We start from the raw sequence: 17,475 nt of genomic DNA, 5'->3' as shown, positions 1-17,475 counted from the left end.
CCCATTTGTTAATTCCCATGGCGATCACGGTTCATCCACGATCTGTCCATGATTGATACCCCCAAGAAATGATTGGTGGTTTGCCAATCAGCTGGAACCTGCCATGATTTGTACGCATGCCATGCGCCAGTATTATTGCATCCACTAGCACGATCTCCTTGTGCTAGCTGTGGGGGGAATCAAATCGGAAAGAGATTGTTATTCCTGTTCGTTCTTGTGCGTATCGTATCGGCAAAGTATATACAATGCAACCGTTCTTGGCTGGCTGTCGTAGGTGAGCTGTTGCTGTATGCGGTGTGTAAAAATTAAAGAAATGAAAAAAGTCCAAGGGGAGGAGGAGAGGATATGATAGTAAAGACAGTGGAAGGATCTCTTCAAAGATTTGCTTACCTGGAAGCGGATTCTGCAAAAAGGACCCTGCAGTGTATGTGGCCCTGCCTGCCTCCGGATGTGGTTCTGGTTGGAACGTAGTAATGTTTGCTGTCCTGCTGCCCGGAACCTGCAAGATCGCGAGAGGATCCGCGCGATTGACAGGTCGGTGTGCGCGACTGTTGGGTCAGGCCAGGCATGCCCCAGGAAGGATCTCATCGATCTGAAAACTCTGAATTCTTGTGTTCTAGAAGAGAAACGTCAAAGCTAGAGAGCCAGCCCAGACAGGGTTTGTTGCTGAAGAAGTCCACGGCGACTTCTTTTTCCCCTTTTTCTTTTATGAAAATGATTTGCGAGATTGACTTGATTTTGCTCTGAATTGTTTACGGGATAAAAGGGATCGGTCTGCCATTGATTATGCAGGAGCATTTCATATTTCATTTCACATATGAAAAAGTCTACATGACCCCTCCCCTATTATGAGTAGACTACCTAACCCCCTAAACTACAAAACCATATATCTTACCCCTTCATCTTTGTAAAACCATTCAAATAACCCCCTAGGATGGTTTTGTACGGTGGTTTTGCCACGCTGGCATAATGACTTGGATTAATATGTTGACGTGGACCAGCTGCCTTTTGTCGAACACCACGGCCCCCATGGGCGCGGCGCGCATGCACAGCTTCGGACGAGCAAGAGATCGGTCTGGACACACGTAGGGGAAAGGTGACGGCGTGTAGGCAACAATCACGGAGGGTGAGCGTCTGGCAAAATTGAAGCAAGCGCATGTCAAATCGGAGCACAACTGGAAGAAATCAGCCATTCCCCGAGCCAAATCAAAGCACGGGCTGGCAAAAACGAAGCAGAGGCGGGCAAATTGAAGCAAAGGTGGGTAATCTCGGAGCACAGGTAGACGAAATCTAAGGTCACGTAGGCTAAATTGGAAGATGGGATGGTGAAATTGGCGGTGTTGTGCTATAAGTGGCAACGAGCATGGACTTAGGCAGCAGCGCGGCGCCCACGCGGATGCCTCCGTGAGTTGGCTGCCTCCAGAGACCAAATTAATTTGACTGATTTTTGAACTTGGTTGTGCTGTTCAATGGTGGCAAGTGCTGGGAGTGATGTTATTGGATGGGAGCGACAAAGATGCTCTAACCGTTGTCCACAGCGGCGACCTCTGTGACAAATCTGAGGGTTTTGCTCGTGGTTTACATCGACACCAGGTGTGACCTTATGAGGGTGTCAGACCTCGTCGGCGAGATAGGATGAATCAGGGGACCTAGCTGCTAGCGGAGAGAAACAAGGGAGCTTGTCACTTGTGGGCTCGTGGCGGAGAAGAACGGAGGGGCCGGCCACCAGCAGCGCCGCTCGTGGTCTTGCGGAGGCGCGTGATTTTTCTTGAGACTGGTGAGTTATGTGGGTTCCATAGAAATAAATAAAAAATTTAGAATTCATGGAAATCAATTGTTGTGCCACTTACATGCAAGGTCCACCTGTCAGTCGATCCACGTCATCATCTCAGTCTACCTTAGCGTGTCATCATAGTGAAACCACTAAACAAAATCACTATAGGGGTTATTTAAACGGTTTTGCAAATGTTGGGGTGTTAAACATCCGGTTTTGTAGTTGAGTCTTAATACGTTGGAGGTTATGTAGACGTTTTCCTTTCACATATTAAAGCAAAGGCGTTCTAGAAGCTGGCCTGGACTGGACCCCTCGCTTTGGTCTCTGTTTCTTACTTCAGGAGTCCAAGGCCTTGATTGTATCACCAATCTCCGTTTGATTCGCATCAATCATCCGGCCGAAACGAAGTTCCTCCTAGCTTTTCACTACTCGACAGCAAGAGGATGACAACCACGGCGACCTGAGTTCAGTGTCCTTTACCGGGCATTCGCACATTCAATTCGTTTCATGTATTGTTTGACAGTGAGGTCACTTCCCCTGAACGGGCGGCAGATTAAGGGTCGACCAGGCTCACTTTGAGTGTGACTGAGAGAAGTAATCAGATAGTAGACTTGAAATCTCAGGAAATACTTAGTTGAAAAAGAAAAGAAATCTCAACGGATTGATGCCAAAATGCCGTAGAGGGTTGAGCTGCATTTTTCAGAGGAGGAAGGCACGTAGAACGCACGGCGACTGCTGGCGTGCATGCAACGCGAGTGGCCTCGCGTCGCGTCGCGCCACGGACGCGATCGCTTCGTTGCCCCTGCCTGCTGCCCCCGTACCGTGTCACCCCCACATGCTACGGCCCACGGCACATGCCGGTCATCGTACTCCACAACTTGTAGGCTGTAGCGCTATCATATCCTGCAGATGGACGAACGTTCTTCTCACTGTACGAGCAGGAATTTGGTGGTGCTAGTGAATAGGGTGTTCGGTTCGTCTGCTGCTTTTTTCTGCTAGGGGAACGTTGTCGCCGTGCACCATGGAAAAAACATTTATAGATGTGCAAATCACCGGCAGAATCGAGTGATGAGGCTGCGTTGAAGGCGAAAGGGAATAAGGCATGGAGGAGTTTGAGCAAGGGACAAACCTGCCGTCAGGGTCGGCCGGATCACTCCATCCCCAACCCCAGCGTTGGCTGGCGTCCTGGCTTCACGAGGGAAACGTGGGCGGCCGGCGTGGGAGCCATGACAAGAGGAGGAGGAGGAGGTGGAGGAGACGGGCCGGGGCCGGGGCCGCGCGGTCTGTTGGTTGGTTGGTTCGCCTGGGGCGGGCGGGGTCGCCACGATCGCCGGCGCCGGGATTGTTCGGCAGTATCGCGCTCGATCGGGTCCCGGGGCACGGCACCTCGTGCCTGTGATGGCGGCATGTCAAGCGAGCCAACGTTGGCGCACAGTGACCGGGCTGGTTTGGCTGGCGCGCCGGATCCGGTCGGGTCGGGTCAGGTCGGCCTTCACGCTCGGGCGGCCCCCCTGAAATATTTGCGGTCTTCGTGGATGGGCCCCTGAAATCTGTAGGCTACGGACAAGAAGAAGCAGCTGGTGCAGCTGGTGGAGTGGTCGACACTGTTTGGAGCCCGTACGGCCACCGGTAATTGAAAGTTTGTAAATACTGCCGGGGGTAATTGAGGTGCATCATTGAGGCCTTGTTTAGTTTTCAATTTGGGAGTAGTAAAATTAGCATTTTGCCATAAATGCTCAACTGTAGTATTTCGTTTGTATTTGTGAATTATTGTCCAAACATTGACTAATTAGGTTCAAAAGATTCGTCTCGCAAAGTACAACAAAACTGTACAATTAGTTTTTAATTTCGTCTACATTTAGTACTCCATGCATGTACTGTAAGTTTGATGTGATGGGGAATTTTTTCTTTTTGCATAGTGGTAAAGTTGGGATTTTGGAGGAAACTAAACAGACCCTGAAATTGCTAGGATAAATTTTTGAGTCGTTTACCATCCGCACACGCAGGGAGTACATTGCGTGTTTGAAGTGTGCAGCTGGGCGCGTGGAAAACTGCCGGACTGCAGGCTCATCCGTCGCTGTTGAGACTGACACATTGCCGCGGGGCTGTGGAAGAGACGGTTCGTTTTCCAGTCTTCTAGACCTCGGGGTCTTGGACTCCCCGCGCATGCCTTTGTTTTTTCTCCACCGGAGACCCGGTGCTGCCGCTGCTTTCTTTGTTTGAACCGCCTCCGCTCCCTCGCGACAACGTCCGTCGAGTCCCTGTCTGAACGGATGCGAGTCACGCTGCGGATCCCGCCCATGATTTGCTTTCTCTCGGCGGAACGAATCCCGGGGGGTTGCTTTTGGCGCGATAACGAGACCGCCCCGCGTCAAGTCGTCCCGGACCCCGGATGGATGGATGGATGGGATGGGATCCCAATTGCCGCGTCGCTTTCTTTCCACAGCCCCGGTCTGAATCGATGCAACACGACGGTTGCGTGTGAAGTTTCAGCAAAGCTTCCGGGCGCACACATCCGGGGTGGGCTAACACGTACTGATGCGTACGTTACGAGCTACGATACTGATGCTACTGCACGTGTCACTCTCCAACAGCACATACGCAAACTGACGTGCCGCTTTCTCACAGTTTCTCTGTTAGGATTACTCGACCACCAGGATGGATGGCACGACTCTCCTGTCCGGTGTGCACCAGCCTACTGTACAAAAATACAGAGAAAGATACAGCAGGTAGGCGCGAGACGTGCACCCCATCTCGAAGCCCAGCACAGCTAATTGGTAGCCAGATACGTGTACGTGCTGGCTGATGCAACGGTAGCTGACGGGGCACTGCTCGTCTTAAAGAAAGCAAAGCCGTGCCTTTTTGCTACTGCAATTTGATTTCGTAGGATCCAAGAGTTGGTGCCGAGTCTACGAGCAAATCTTAGGAGTATGAGAGTTGCGAGACAAAGAGATCCCAAATGAGGAAGGACGATCTGACTTTATGGTAGTTGAAAATACCAAAGGCAGCACGGTGGTTAAGCTCTACGTCAGATCTAACAGCGCGCGGCGCCTCAAATGGGCGTCCAAGTGCCAAATAGAGCAGTTGCACGTACGGCAACCGAAACTAAGCATGTGGGATAAGACATGATGCAAAAGAAGGGCTATACAAAGCGATAGTAGAGGTAGCACTCTCGTTCGGCCATGTAATTTAAGTTGCTGCAAAAATTTGGCCGAACGGGATGGTCATTAACGTAGGTGCTTCCGCTCCACTTCATACAACGGTGGCTGTCAAGCTCGAACAGGCAAATCAAATGTCGACTTGGAATTGTCTAGAGCTGCCAATCGATTGCAGATAGTCCCAGCTTCTCTAGGATCTGATTTGTTTTGGAAAAGTGCCTGGTAATCATGAAATCATAGCAGCACATGAGAAAGGATACAAGGATAATCACAGCAAAAGCTAGCACTTCAGCTATTTGGACTGCCCCCCCCCCCCCCCCCCCCCCCCCCCCCATAAACAGGGTTTGAGATGCTGAGGAGATCATATCGATGTTCCATGTATCGGGTCTCAGCTAATGCTCACACGGCAGTAGCCATTAACACTTGTAAGTGAAAAGGCAAAAGTAACATCATCAAGTTGGCAAAAAACAAGACAGGACATGGCGGCCAAAAGCAATGGACCGACAATTGCATAACATGCAGTGCTGGTGGAGTTAAATATTTTTCATGGGATAGATCATTATCGACCCACTGAAACCTCAGCGTGAGCACAGACACTAGCCATCTGTGGGCATCCACACGGCTTATCATCAAATAAGCATAATGGTGAACAAACCAAGCAATTCAATACCATAAATGGTAGGAATCTTCATTAATCTTGCTATCAAAGTATGGCCCCAACAAACATGAATCCCAAAATCCTTCATCATTTCTTTACTTCTTTAATCTGTTTTATTTGATTATCTTGGGGGGTGAAGATAAGTCTTAATCTAGGAAAACAGTATAGAAGAAAGTTTATTTAGAGAGAAGAAACAAACCTGCATCCAAAGAAACCCCGGTTTGCAGACAGGCCTGATGGGTGAGCTGATTTCAAAATGTGGTGTTTTGTTTCATCAATCAATCTGCAAAACAGTACAAACATGCACCCAGTGAACCCCACCGCCACATATCTGGTCATGCTATGTGCTGGAACTTGAGTTCAAGTCTACCTTGTTTTCGATTGAGCAGAATTTCCCCAAAGAAGAAAGACCAGTCCTGATCTCTTTTGTGATATAGTCTTAATGACAGCATCAGTAAACTCCTCCCAACCTTTTTTGGCATGTGAGTTTGCTTGATGCTCCCTCACTGGAAAGACAAGATTTCACAAGCTAATCTCAGTGTATCACAAAAGACATAACCCACAAGCATGGAATAACAGATAGGACTATGATTTTGAATAAAACTAAGGGAACAATGAAAACAAAAATAAGAGCACAAAACAGCCTCAAGGTTATGCTACGATAGGCATTACAAGCGTGCAAAATTTACTCTAATATCATCATCAAAATTCCAAAATACAAGACTGTCAATAACATGCAACCATGCAAGACCATGCCGCACTTGTCGTTCTCAAAGCACAATGGCCTTTTGGCAACCATAACTACATAAGGCTTCACAACTAGTATGTTGGCAATTCTCTTTCAACTTTGGGTTACTCTAAAACACGACTAGTATGCATGCACACTAGATCTGTAATAACTTGTGATCACAGAAAATCAACAGGCAGTAGGGTTCAGTTGGGACAGGAGCTTCGTGCAAAGATAAGACATATCTAAGCCTACTTTTAGGAGTGATAAGGAAATGAGTTACAGAAAAGAGGTGTCAGAATTTTCCAGGGCTCAATCAAGTGAGCTGGAACATAATTTGAATCAAGATACAGGAAATCGGTATGGATAAATCTAAATACAGCTGTAACTAGAAGAATAGAGTGAAGCACATTTAAGTATAACCTGAACATAGATGTACAATAAAAACATTTACAGCAACATGGTTTGGTTAAGATTGCAGACAGATAAGAACTAAGGGGAGCTGGGAAAATAGATCTTTTGTTCATATGGAGAAAACAACCATACCAGTCAGTACGGTATTGAGCATAAGAACACCCTGCAAAATACACATGTTTTTGTCCAAGTTAATGAATATCTCCAGAAGCCAGAAAGAGAAAAATTATGACATTAAATGAGGAATTTTTGTAAAAGGTGTTATGTACTCCCTCAGTCCCAAATTATAAGTCATTTTGGCTTTTTTAGATTCATAGGTTTTGCTATGCACCTAAATATATAATTATGTTAGGATGCATAGTAAAAGGTATGAATCTAGAAAACCTAAAACGACCTATAATTTGGGACGGAGGGAGTAAGAAGCTAAAGGAGCATCAGCGCTGTCATTTTGTTAACCCTCACTTTAAAGTAACCAATACAATTTTAACCACAGCAAACACTTTATTTTCTAATTTTCATGCATAGGTCCTTTATTTAAAATATATCACAATCTTCCTTAACCTCTTCCAATGAACTCACTTAGTTACTAATAACCAACTCAGGAAACTAATCCATTCCATGGCATCCATGTGGCATAAAGCATGGAAAATAAACATACAAAGGGCCTGTTTGTTTGAGCTGCAGCTTTTGAGCTTTTCTGAAAAGCTGTTGATGGCTTTTTGCTTCTGAAAAGCCACCACTAGCTTTTAGAAGATGTGTTTAGCTTTCTGAGCTCAAAAAGCTACGAAAAGCTCATAAAACTGAGCTTTCCAGCTTTCTATATAAACTCAGCTTTTCTGGGCTTCCAACTTTTCGGAAGCTACACGAGAAAATCGCTGTTTGTTTGAGCTTCTAGCTTTTCACGCTGAGAAGCTGCCAGGAAGCTCAACAAATAGGGCCAAAATTGTCAATACTAGCAGATTCCTTGGATACAATAGATAGTGAAAGAGTGTAATGCCTTTTTCTTGTAAATTGTTGTCCCATAGGTCATGATATATCAATGCCCATATCCTCTTCTACGACAAGATTGAATATGAAATCATCTTACCTGCACAGCCCATCTTTCCAAATTTCCATGTGATGGCACAGTACAACCTAGGTCCTTTTCCAGCTCTTTAAATATGTTACCTAAGCTGGAAGGTTTTTTTATCCCCTCCGGTACTGAGAAAGATAATCCCATGGCCTGACCAGGGCCATGATATGGATCCTGAAAAGTAAGCATAGTAAAATATGAGCACTGAGAAACAATAGCAGAAATGCGTTTTGACCCTTACAGATGGCATGTGGCTTATTTTGTAGATGAACTATTAGTCTGGCACTAATAACATTACCTTGAACACAAAAAGTTCGAGATAACAAATGCAAAAAAAAAAACCCTCTGAACTCACAAGTCACAAACTAGTTGCAAGATGAAGCAGCTGGTTTTGCTATATTAATGCCAACTAGATTAAAGTACAACGGACATGGAGCATGACCTATTCAATGTCCAAAGTTCTATGCAGCAAAGCTTAATCAAATGAAAGCTGAGCAGAAGGTGAGGAAATGATATAACAAGGTAGCATCTTGACACCAATCAACAATTCTAGCCAATATGACCTAGCACCAAGCAGGCTAGCAGCATGATAGGAAAACAAACTGCAGACATGGGTATTATGATATTTGAAACTGTGCAAAAATACAGGCAGCATAGGCTCAAATTAGTTAACTCAAAAGCCAATAGATCTTATAGCACAATGCAGACACAAAGAACAGAAGCAAACATTTATGTAACTGAGCTGCAACGTGTGAATGATCCATCTATGTTTTTGTTTAGCACCAGTGGGACAAAACAACTTTGGATAACAGTCAGAATAACTGAACCCTGTTTACACAGTAAGGCTATCATATCCTCAAATTAGAAAATTGACGTTACACTACCAGAACTGCCACACATTACCACTGCAGAACTACTAAAAAGAAGGTGCTGCAAATAACAATACTACCAATTCTTGTGAATGCACGCCAACAAAAACAAGGTGTTGCCACCTCATTATAGAATAATCAGATCGGTAGTGTAACATTATTGATCATCCAAATAACCAATCGTGCATCTATTCATAACTCTATAACAAATTTGCCACAAATGGTAAACTGCGTATGGATAATGAAGAATTGGCCGTACCACAGTTCCTGCTGCTATGCAGTACAACATCTACATGATTCCATAGCTTAGCAGCTTAAAACTCAAGAGGCAGGTTCTGCTCCTGGGTATGAATGATGATAAGGTTGGAAGCATGGGTACCTGGCCGATGATAACAGCCTTGACGCGGTCGAACGGGGTGGCGTTGAGCGCGTGAAAGACGAGGTGCGGCGGCGGATAGACGGGCAGCGGGCCGTGCAGCCGCTCGTGGGTGACGAAGCGGCAGAGCTCGAGCGCGTAGGGCTTGCGCAGCTCCCCGTCCAGCGCCTCCACCCACGTCTTCTCCACGAGGAGCTCCTCCAGCTTCGCGGCGCCCCCCGACGCTAGATAAACCACCGCAACCAAACAGCGTCACTCACACGACCGACCAGATGGGCGTCGTACGCGCGGAAATGGAACCCTAGGGGGCGAAGGGAAGGAGGTCCGGGGCGTACCTTTGGCTTTCGATTCGGCGAGGCGGAGGTTGCGGCGCGCTCGGGCGAGCGCGAGGTTGGTGTCGGCGCGGCGGCGCTGCTCCGGCGTGAGCGATGAGGGGGATGAGGAGGAGGAGAGGGAGGCGCTCGCCGGGGCGGTAGCGCCCGCGCGGAGGCGCTTGGCGGGGCGCGTGAAGAAGTCGGCGATGGTCTTGGGCGCCGTCGGGGTGGGAGGGGACGGCGGCATTGGGCTCCGGATTTGGAGAGATTTCGGGAGGGCGGCGGAGGGGCGGTGTTTTGCTCTGCAACTGCAGGTTTGCTTGGGATTTTATCGGGGGCTACGAGTCGTTCGACTTCGAGGGCGGAGGAAATGGGCGCGCGTCGCGAGGAGGCAGGCAGCAGTGGGGAGGGGAAGAGCTGCGGCGGCAAGGCTACCGATTTTGGGCGCGCGGGGCGATGGAGTTGGCGCCACGGACCTCGGCGCCGGTGGATTCGCGTGAATTGGCCCGCATTTCGCAGTGAATTTTGCACTTTTGCTCGCGCGTTGTGGCCATGCCCAAATTCGACGTGTGGTGAAATGGCAAAATCAGGTCACATCCCCACACTGCCAGATTTACCAGCAACTAAAAATTGACGCGGCAATCGTCGTCGCCGTCAGACCTGCCGCTTCTGTTGCGTTGTGTTTCCCACAGGCGCGGGCTTCCAAAGCCCAAAACTGGTGCGGCCCAAAGCGTTGTGGGCCGTTTTGGGCCGGAATGAAGTTTGGACCTACTCGTCGTCAAAGTCGTAACGCAAAAATATTGTGTTCATTTCTTCTTGTGGGTACGCGAAATACAGTTCAAACGATTTGATCCCAACAAAAGCCACAAATATGAATCGCTCCACACGATCACAATTCACAAGCCTACTAATTTCACCTCAGAAAAAGATGAACGGAACGCGACCTGGGAACCGGTACTACTAGATAATTATATCGACGAACTAAAAAGATATGCACGAACGCCCGTCCAGCCACAGCCAGCTTTCGCAAACTTAGACGCCGATCATGACGACCGGCAGCGCCATCGCCACGGCGGCAATGGCGCCGGCGAGCGCGCTGGTGCCTGGCGCGGCGCCGCTCGGGCGTGGCGGGGTAGGAGGTGCCGGCGGCGCCAGGGGCGACGGCGGGGGCGCGCCCTGGCCGATGACCTTGACGATCATCCTCTGCCCGCGCTCGCAGTGGCCCGTCACGCCGCTGATGAAGTAGAAGAGGCCCGGGCGGTCCAGCTCCACCTCCGTGTCGCCGTTGTTGGAGAAGAAGATGGGGTGCGCCGCGCGGCAGTTGTTGTAGTCGTCCTCCGTCACCACCATCACCGAGTCCTTCTTGTACTTGAAATCTGCACGCATCATCAGTTGAGTTGGCAAGAGAACGGCATGCATGCACACATGCATGGCCGTGGCGAGGATCTATCGGATCAACGACGAGGAAATGGATCTTACGGACGCTGTCGCCGACGAGGAAGCGGTTCTTGGACGCCCACTGGTTGTACCTACCGCCGTCGCTAGCCGGCGGCACGACCCACCCGTCGTCGCCGCCGACCTCGAAGGCGGTAGCGTCTCCGCGGCGGCACAACGCGCCGAGGAGGGCGAGAAGAAGCGCAAGTGAAACGAGATTCGCCATCGCTGCAGCCGTGTTCTTCGATCAGCACCGATAGATGCGCAATGGCTAAAGAGTTTCCCCGCGGTGGCAGGAGGAGAGAATTAATAGGGAGGAAGGGAGTGGAGGTGGGTGGTCGTGGTTAGAGTCTCGAGGAGGGAATCGTGGAGACCGCGAGAACGTGGGGGCGCGCGGGCGGAGTTGGCTCGCCGCGGGTCGTCGTCCATCGCCGCTCTCGTCGTGTTGACCGCGCGCGCTGGTACCTTGCGGGCTGTTACTTGAACGAATGAAGTGGAACATGTATGGTTTACCTATCCGATGATTCTGAACAATACGATACAAGTTGGATGTTTAGTTGTCTGAATAGGATGGTACATAATTTTGTTTGATTATTTAAATATCACAGATAATAGTTCATACATATCAGACCATAGTTCATACATATCAAACAATATCAGACCATAGTTCATACATACCAAACCATCAACCACCGTAGTTTCAGTTCATGTGGTTAGCAAAATATTAGGATCAACACCAACAAGCTAAAAAATACCACAACACATTTTAGGACTAGGTACAACACACAGTCACTAATCATAAACCACCGTAGATTACAGTTCTAGTGGTTAGCAAAATATTTAGATTACTACTTATAGATCGGCACCGAAAAGTTGCAACCCATATCATTTTGCTTGACAGGAGCAGCTTGTAAAAGGTTCTTGCTTGTGGTGGATGGTCACACAAATAAGCATAGTAGTGATCGAGATGGGCTGCATCAAATCCAAGGATACTCATCATGGCATTATAAAGTCTCTTAGGAATGTCACCATCTGAAGTAATGGCCTTGGTGACATTTGTTATGGCTGCTGCTAAGTTCCCAAGGCTCTAGCTAATCATAGTCACCATGGTAATGTTAGGATCTTCAACAGTGACCTTGGTCTTCTTTGGTGGTGGTGGTTTAGTACCTAAGGACTCCCCGCCAGTATTGTTGACAGACATTGTCACCTCATCAGGCATTGCCCCTACTTGATCATTTGTAGGTGAAGCATCTTCAATGTCTTTTGGTGCATTCTCTGTTTCAGTAACCTTTGTAGCAAGAGGGTCATTTGCTCCCTTGGCATATGCACCAGTTGCCAAACTATTGCTAAAGATAGTGGCCATCTCATGCTAGTGCTCATTTGGAGTGTTTAAGTAGTTGGCATCCTCACGATGGTCCTAGCAGGCAAAATACATTGATGCCATGAATTTTAGTAAAATATTAAGACTCATATGGCAACAATTTCAACAAACCAAGAAGAACATATGGTAAAAATTTCAATCCAATAATAACAATCATATGGCAAGTAAACTAACCCGAATATGACCAATGTAATGCTCTCTCTCAAGGGTTATGGTGCAGCTTTCTTCGTCCCAATTAGCTGCACTCAAGCTTTTTAGCTTCACAATCTTTCCATAAATCTTTTTCCACTTTCTGAGGTGGTGGTTGCTAACTTGCGTACTAGTAACATGAACACCCAGACACTCATTCAAAGCCCTTGCACAGGCATTCAGATGAACTTGCTTGAAGCCTGAAGAGGTTTTAGTGCCACTAGCCACTAGGTGAGACAAGTAGCTTGACATAGCACTTGTCCATTGAATTGCACCTCCACCATGTGCAGCCAAGTTATCTCCCTAATGTTCCTAGTCCATCTCCTACAACATACAAAAGAAACACAAGAATTCATAATATAGAAAAATTATTCATATTAAATCAGCAAGGATTCATATCAAAATAGCACAAGCATTCCTATTAAAATAGTAAAAGGATTCATATTACAACATCACAATGGTTTCCACTAGGCACAACACAATGGTTCATAGCTGCTACATAAATTCGAGAAAATAAACAACACAAAAAATAGTTCATTGGTACAATACAAAGCACACTATTAATGTCCATAGTGATTTTGACAATCTGCCCACATCGCTTCAGCAATTAATTGCTTCTTGTCAACCATAAACCTATGGTCATTTGCTAGCTGCCTTGTCGTCCTTCGAGGGTTAGGTGTCCAATTGCTCTCTGGTGGAATGAAACGGTCTGTTCCTTGAGAAATAACCTAATTGTGAAGGATGCAACAAGCTAGGATAATATCAACTTGAGTGCGAAAGGGGAAGAATGGGGTTGCATCATCAAAAATTTTGAATCTCCTCTTGAGCGATCCAAAGGCACACTCTATGGTCACCCGTAGAGAAAAGTACCTAAAATTGAACAACTCCTTAGTATTTTGTACAGGGTTATTCCCCCACTCAATCAAGTGATACCGTACAACACGAAACGATGGCATGAACCTAGATTTGGCTCCATATCCAGCATCAACTAGGTAGAATTTTCCTAAGATATTACCAACATGGTGATTAAATAAGGTTCAATTGAATTGGTATGGTCATAAATATTTAGAAACAATTTTGTTACCTTCCGGGATACATAGTCCATTCTCACGCTCTATTGCATCAGCTAAAACACACAGCATCATGTGCTGTCCCCTCCCAACCAGCCAGCACATATGTGAATTTCAAGTCAATATCTACCGTTGCCATAACATTTTGGGTAGGAAATGATTTTCTACCACGAAAGGCTGCTTCCATAGACTTACTAACAGATGCTCTTATATGTGTTCCATCAATAGCACTAATACAATCCTATTGTTCACATAAAAAAGTCAGAAACCAAAAGTTATAGCCATACATCCCTAATCTAGGATTTGTCGTGTCATACCTTGAAGTATGGATCCATCTTGGGTTCCCTGCAATTTTGGCTTGGTCCTCCAATGAAGGTGGCCAAATAAGATCATTGCGTAGCTCACATGCCACTATGGTATGGAGGACTAATCCAAAGTACCGACTAACTGTTTCACCTGACCTATTGAAATTAGTACCAACGAATCTATTTCGTAGGTTGTGGCCAACTGTATTCAAGAACATGGCAACTTGTTCCTCAATGCATACATGATTAGTGTCACGTAACAGAGAGCGTTCCCTCAACACTTGGCACAACCAGAAAAATGAGATTCTTTTAAGCCTTATCATTTTTGTGCAGGTCGTATCATCCATGTAGATCCTTGTGTTAAGATACTCAATCCTAGAGTTATCCCTCTCCTCCATTGGCCCATAAGTAATACGTTGCCTCTTATGCTTAATAGTCTAGACGTCACAAACAAAGCCACCATACATGAAGTTGCATATGCTGTTGCAGCAGTAATAAGCATCAACAATTTTCTCCCAACGAGGTCCTTGTTATCCATCTACATTATCCAAAACAGTGCAAAACATGTATCAAGATTTTTAGGGATAAGAGAAATTAAACAACCGTGCTAATCTACTGCACCAAACAAATTAGTTTTGCACGCACAACATAAAAAAATAAAAGCACAAGCACATACAAGATTAGAACTACCAATTTTTACAACAATATAAGACACGAATCCTAGATCTACTCAAGTAGTACAGTCCACATTCGCAATGAAAAATTTCAGATCCATACCTTGTTTTAGGGAGAGAATGACAGAGTCACAAATTGCAGGGGGAATCTCGCTTCCTGCCACGAGAAAAAAAAAGAAAGCTTCTCCATTAGGGCATGCCGTTGCTACCCCAAGATGAAGGAAAGGGAAGTGGGAGGGGGGAGGGGTAGTGCCGGCCTTACCTGGCCCTTGGTGTTGACCGTTGCTGGTTGCTGGAGGAGGCGCTGGAGTGGGCGGGGCACCGCCCAGCACCGTTGCCAGGAGAGGAATGAGAGAAGAAACGGAGGGGTCAGGGAAAATAACGAGCGGAGGGGAAGCAGGTGGTGAAAAACCGAGCAGAGGGGACGGTTGCTGGAGGAGGCGCTGGAGTGGGCGGGGCGCCGCCCAGCGTCGTTGCTAGGAGAGGAACGAGAGAAGAAACGGAGGGGTCGGGGAGCGGAGGGGAAGCGGGCGTTGAAAAACCGAGCGGAGGGGAGGCAGGCGGTGAAAAGGAGAGCGCGCCTGGTCCTGGATCGGTCCGTTCCTTAGATTTTGCCGCACCGCTCGGTTCAGGATGGGATAGGAATATTCTTGGAATCTGGATGGCCCCATCCTGCACTGCTTGGTTCAATTTGATCAACCAAACGTGGTGACCGTTTCAGATTCAGGACGGACTCGTACAAGTACCGGTTCATACAACGAACCAAACACTGCCTTAATTGCTAACTTCGTTTTCGGCTGGCGGGCCATTCGAGATGGGCTTCGTGACTACTTTCTGACGGGCGCGTCTAGATATCGCCGAAGGTGGCAAATCCACCGTTATCGCTTTCAGCGGCCCACAATCAACCCATAAACCCATCGTCTTCCTCTCTGTCTTTTTGGCTCACAAGCGCTGGCGCCTTCAGCTGCTCGCCGTCGTGCCCCCGCACCGCTACCGTTCCTCGTCTTCGAGCCGTTGGATCTGCCGCCACACCCACCGCCGCCCTAAGCCGGCTCCGCCGGGAAGTTCACCGTCATGCCCCCGCCTCCTCTATAGCCCCGGCAAACCCTAACCCCGAACCCGGTGGTCGACTTGAGAAAGAAGCAGAGGGGAGAGGATGGGAGGGAGATAACAGGCGACTTGAGGAGGTCGTCACCCATGGGGCCCACTGACCGGTCTCTACCGTGTAGGCGACAAATTGTTAACCACCGCATACGCGACATATAGTCGCGCACCTTTCTGGCCCTACGTAGTATAATTGATAGGTCCCGCTTTCTGATCAGCTCGGCAGGCGCCGGATGAGAGGGCGGTGACCAGCCAGCAGCGTCTGACCGCCGCGACGATCCGGCGAGGTCGGATGAGGATACGGTGTGGACATCTTGGTGTTCCTTGCTTCGTGCGGCTCCTGCACCTGCACCGGCCGTCCCGAGGCCGTGCACCAAAGAGATTCTTGCGGCAGCCTTTTTATCGTCGGCAACCGACGACGTACTGCCGGAGCTAACCACGACGGAGGTTGGAATTCCGAATTTGCCGATCCTAATAAATTCGCTACTTCGGAGCGGTCTTCGCCGCAATGGTATGATACTACGATGTATAGCGATCGATTCGAATCAGTACATTATTTGGCGAGGGCATCAACCTCTTACCCGTACAAGGATTCGTCCGCTATTTCGTGAGTCGATCGGAGGGGTGATCGTGGCGAACAATTAGGGTTGCACACGAGGCACTGGGCCCTGCACTCCTCCATTGTCTGATGGCAACTCTCGTGCCGTTCAAAAGACCCACAGCAGTAGCAATCCTGCAGGCCATGGCCGAAGTAATCGCAGTGCCCCCAGATGCAAAACACCACGTAGATCTTGCTCCCATCTAGTGATGTGGACCTGACACTGCTGACATCAGAAGAGAAGGTATCTCTAGCCTCCTGTATCACCGGACGACCTGCGACAGTAATTCGTGCCGTCGGTGTCGATACGGGGGACATACGTGTCTACCACAAATTCGATGACAAGAAGCCAATATGATCGACAATAATGTATACTTACAGCGTGCAGGCGGTGATAGGCATCCAGAAAACACAATGAACAAAACCATAGTCCTCACATTCAGTAGGCCGTCACTCATACCAGACACCTGCGTCTGAAGAAACTGGATTAGGGGGTCAGGACCTTTGTTGCCACCAATAAGAGCCCCTCTCCCCTTCATGTAAAAATTAAAGTCCCGCTGAAAGGATCTGTCCTAGCTGGGCTCACCTCTGGAAATAGTTATTAGCAAGTGTAGCAACACGTAGCAAATACGACCAATTATACCAATTTACTATACTTATTATATTCTATAAAAAGAGGTGACAGGTATTCTAGAGCTGTCGGAAAATTATACCCCACATCAAAAGATCTCATGCCACCTAATAATAACCAATAAACTGACAAAGAGCCATATCTCTTCTTCCTCTGCAGCTACCTATCTCTTCTTCTTCTCCTGCTTCGCTTCTGCAAGCTTTTTTCTTATGAATTTTCTAGTTTTAGAAAACCATGTTATAATAGATAGATTACTAAGATGAGGTGGAAAAGGTACAATTACCTGATCCCCCAAGCCAACTGTAAACATACATATCTTATCCCCTTAAAATATTGAATTAGCATATCTAAAATCTTGAGTCATTTTTTGCTTATTGTCGAATGACTTGTAAGGCAATGTTAAAACAAGCATTAGGTGGAGGGAAACCTGAGTCAGGTGGCAGGGAAAGGTGTATATTCATAAAATTCACATATTGTTGAATCAAAGTGTAAGAAAATATTGAATGACGATCCTAGTGGACTTTAAAGTTATTGTGCTTAACCAGCTACCATATAGTAGAAGACTCGTTATAAACCAGCAAGCAGGAAGGTGGTGTAACAAACCTACCGAGTTGGAGGAGTATTATCAGCTGCAACCATTTTAAGGCTCGCCCACTCATCAGCCTTGCTAGTGGTAGTGGCGGTGCCCTTACCCCATTCTCATCTCGATTCTCAACCCGTGTTCTCT

The 17,475-nt window shown here is 47.5% G+C and overlaps 2 protein-coding genes across 2 annotated transcripts; both read right to left on the bottom strand.

The window, feature by feature from the left end:
* Positions 1-4,734: 4,734 nt before the first annotated feature.
* Positions 4,735-9,761, bottom strand: LOC117848327 (uracil-DNA glycosylase, mitochondrial). Its single transcript, XM_034729683.2, has 7 exons — positions 9,384-9,761; positions 9,052-9,272; positions 7,819-7,977; positions 6,864-6,894; positions 5,961-6,096; positions 5,790-5,873; positions 4,735-5,151 (listed from the first exon to the last, which is right to left on the bottom strand). Exons 1-7 carry the CDS (start codon positions 9,607-9,609, stop codon positions 5,085-5,087), a joined length of 924 nt encoding a protein of 307 aa, XP_034585574.1. The 5' UTR covers positions 9,610-9,761; the 3' UTR covers positions 4,735-5,084.
* A 229-nt stretch (positions 9,762-9,990) lies between these two features.
* LOC117848330 (early nodulin-like protein 6) lies at positions 9,991-11,094 on the bottom strand. The gene is made up of 2 exons (XM_034729687.2): positions 10,842-11,094; positions 9,991-10,738 (listed from the first exon to the last, which is right to left on the bottom strand). Exons 1-2 carry the CDS (start codon positions 11,020-11,022, stop codon positions 10,395-10,397), a joined length of 525 nt encoding a protein of 174 aa, XP_034585578.1. The 5' UTR covers positions 11,023-11,094; the 3' UTR covers positions 9,991-10,394.
* Positions 11,095-17,475: the final 6,381 nt, after the last annotated feature.

Source organism: Setaria viridis, chromosome 3 (genome assembly GCF_005286985.2).
Source record: "Setaria viridis chromosome 3, Setaria_viridis_v4.0, whole genome shotgun sequence".
In the NCBI taxonomy this organism is placed as follows: domain Eukaryota; kingdom Viridiplantae; phylum Streptophyta; class Magnoliopsida; order Poales; family Poaceae; genus Setaria; species Setaria viridis.
Note: the sequence above shows the minus strand (reverse complement) of the source record. Positions and strands in the feature narration are given on the sequence as shown.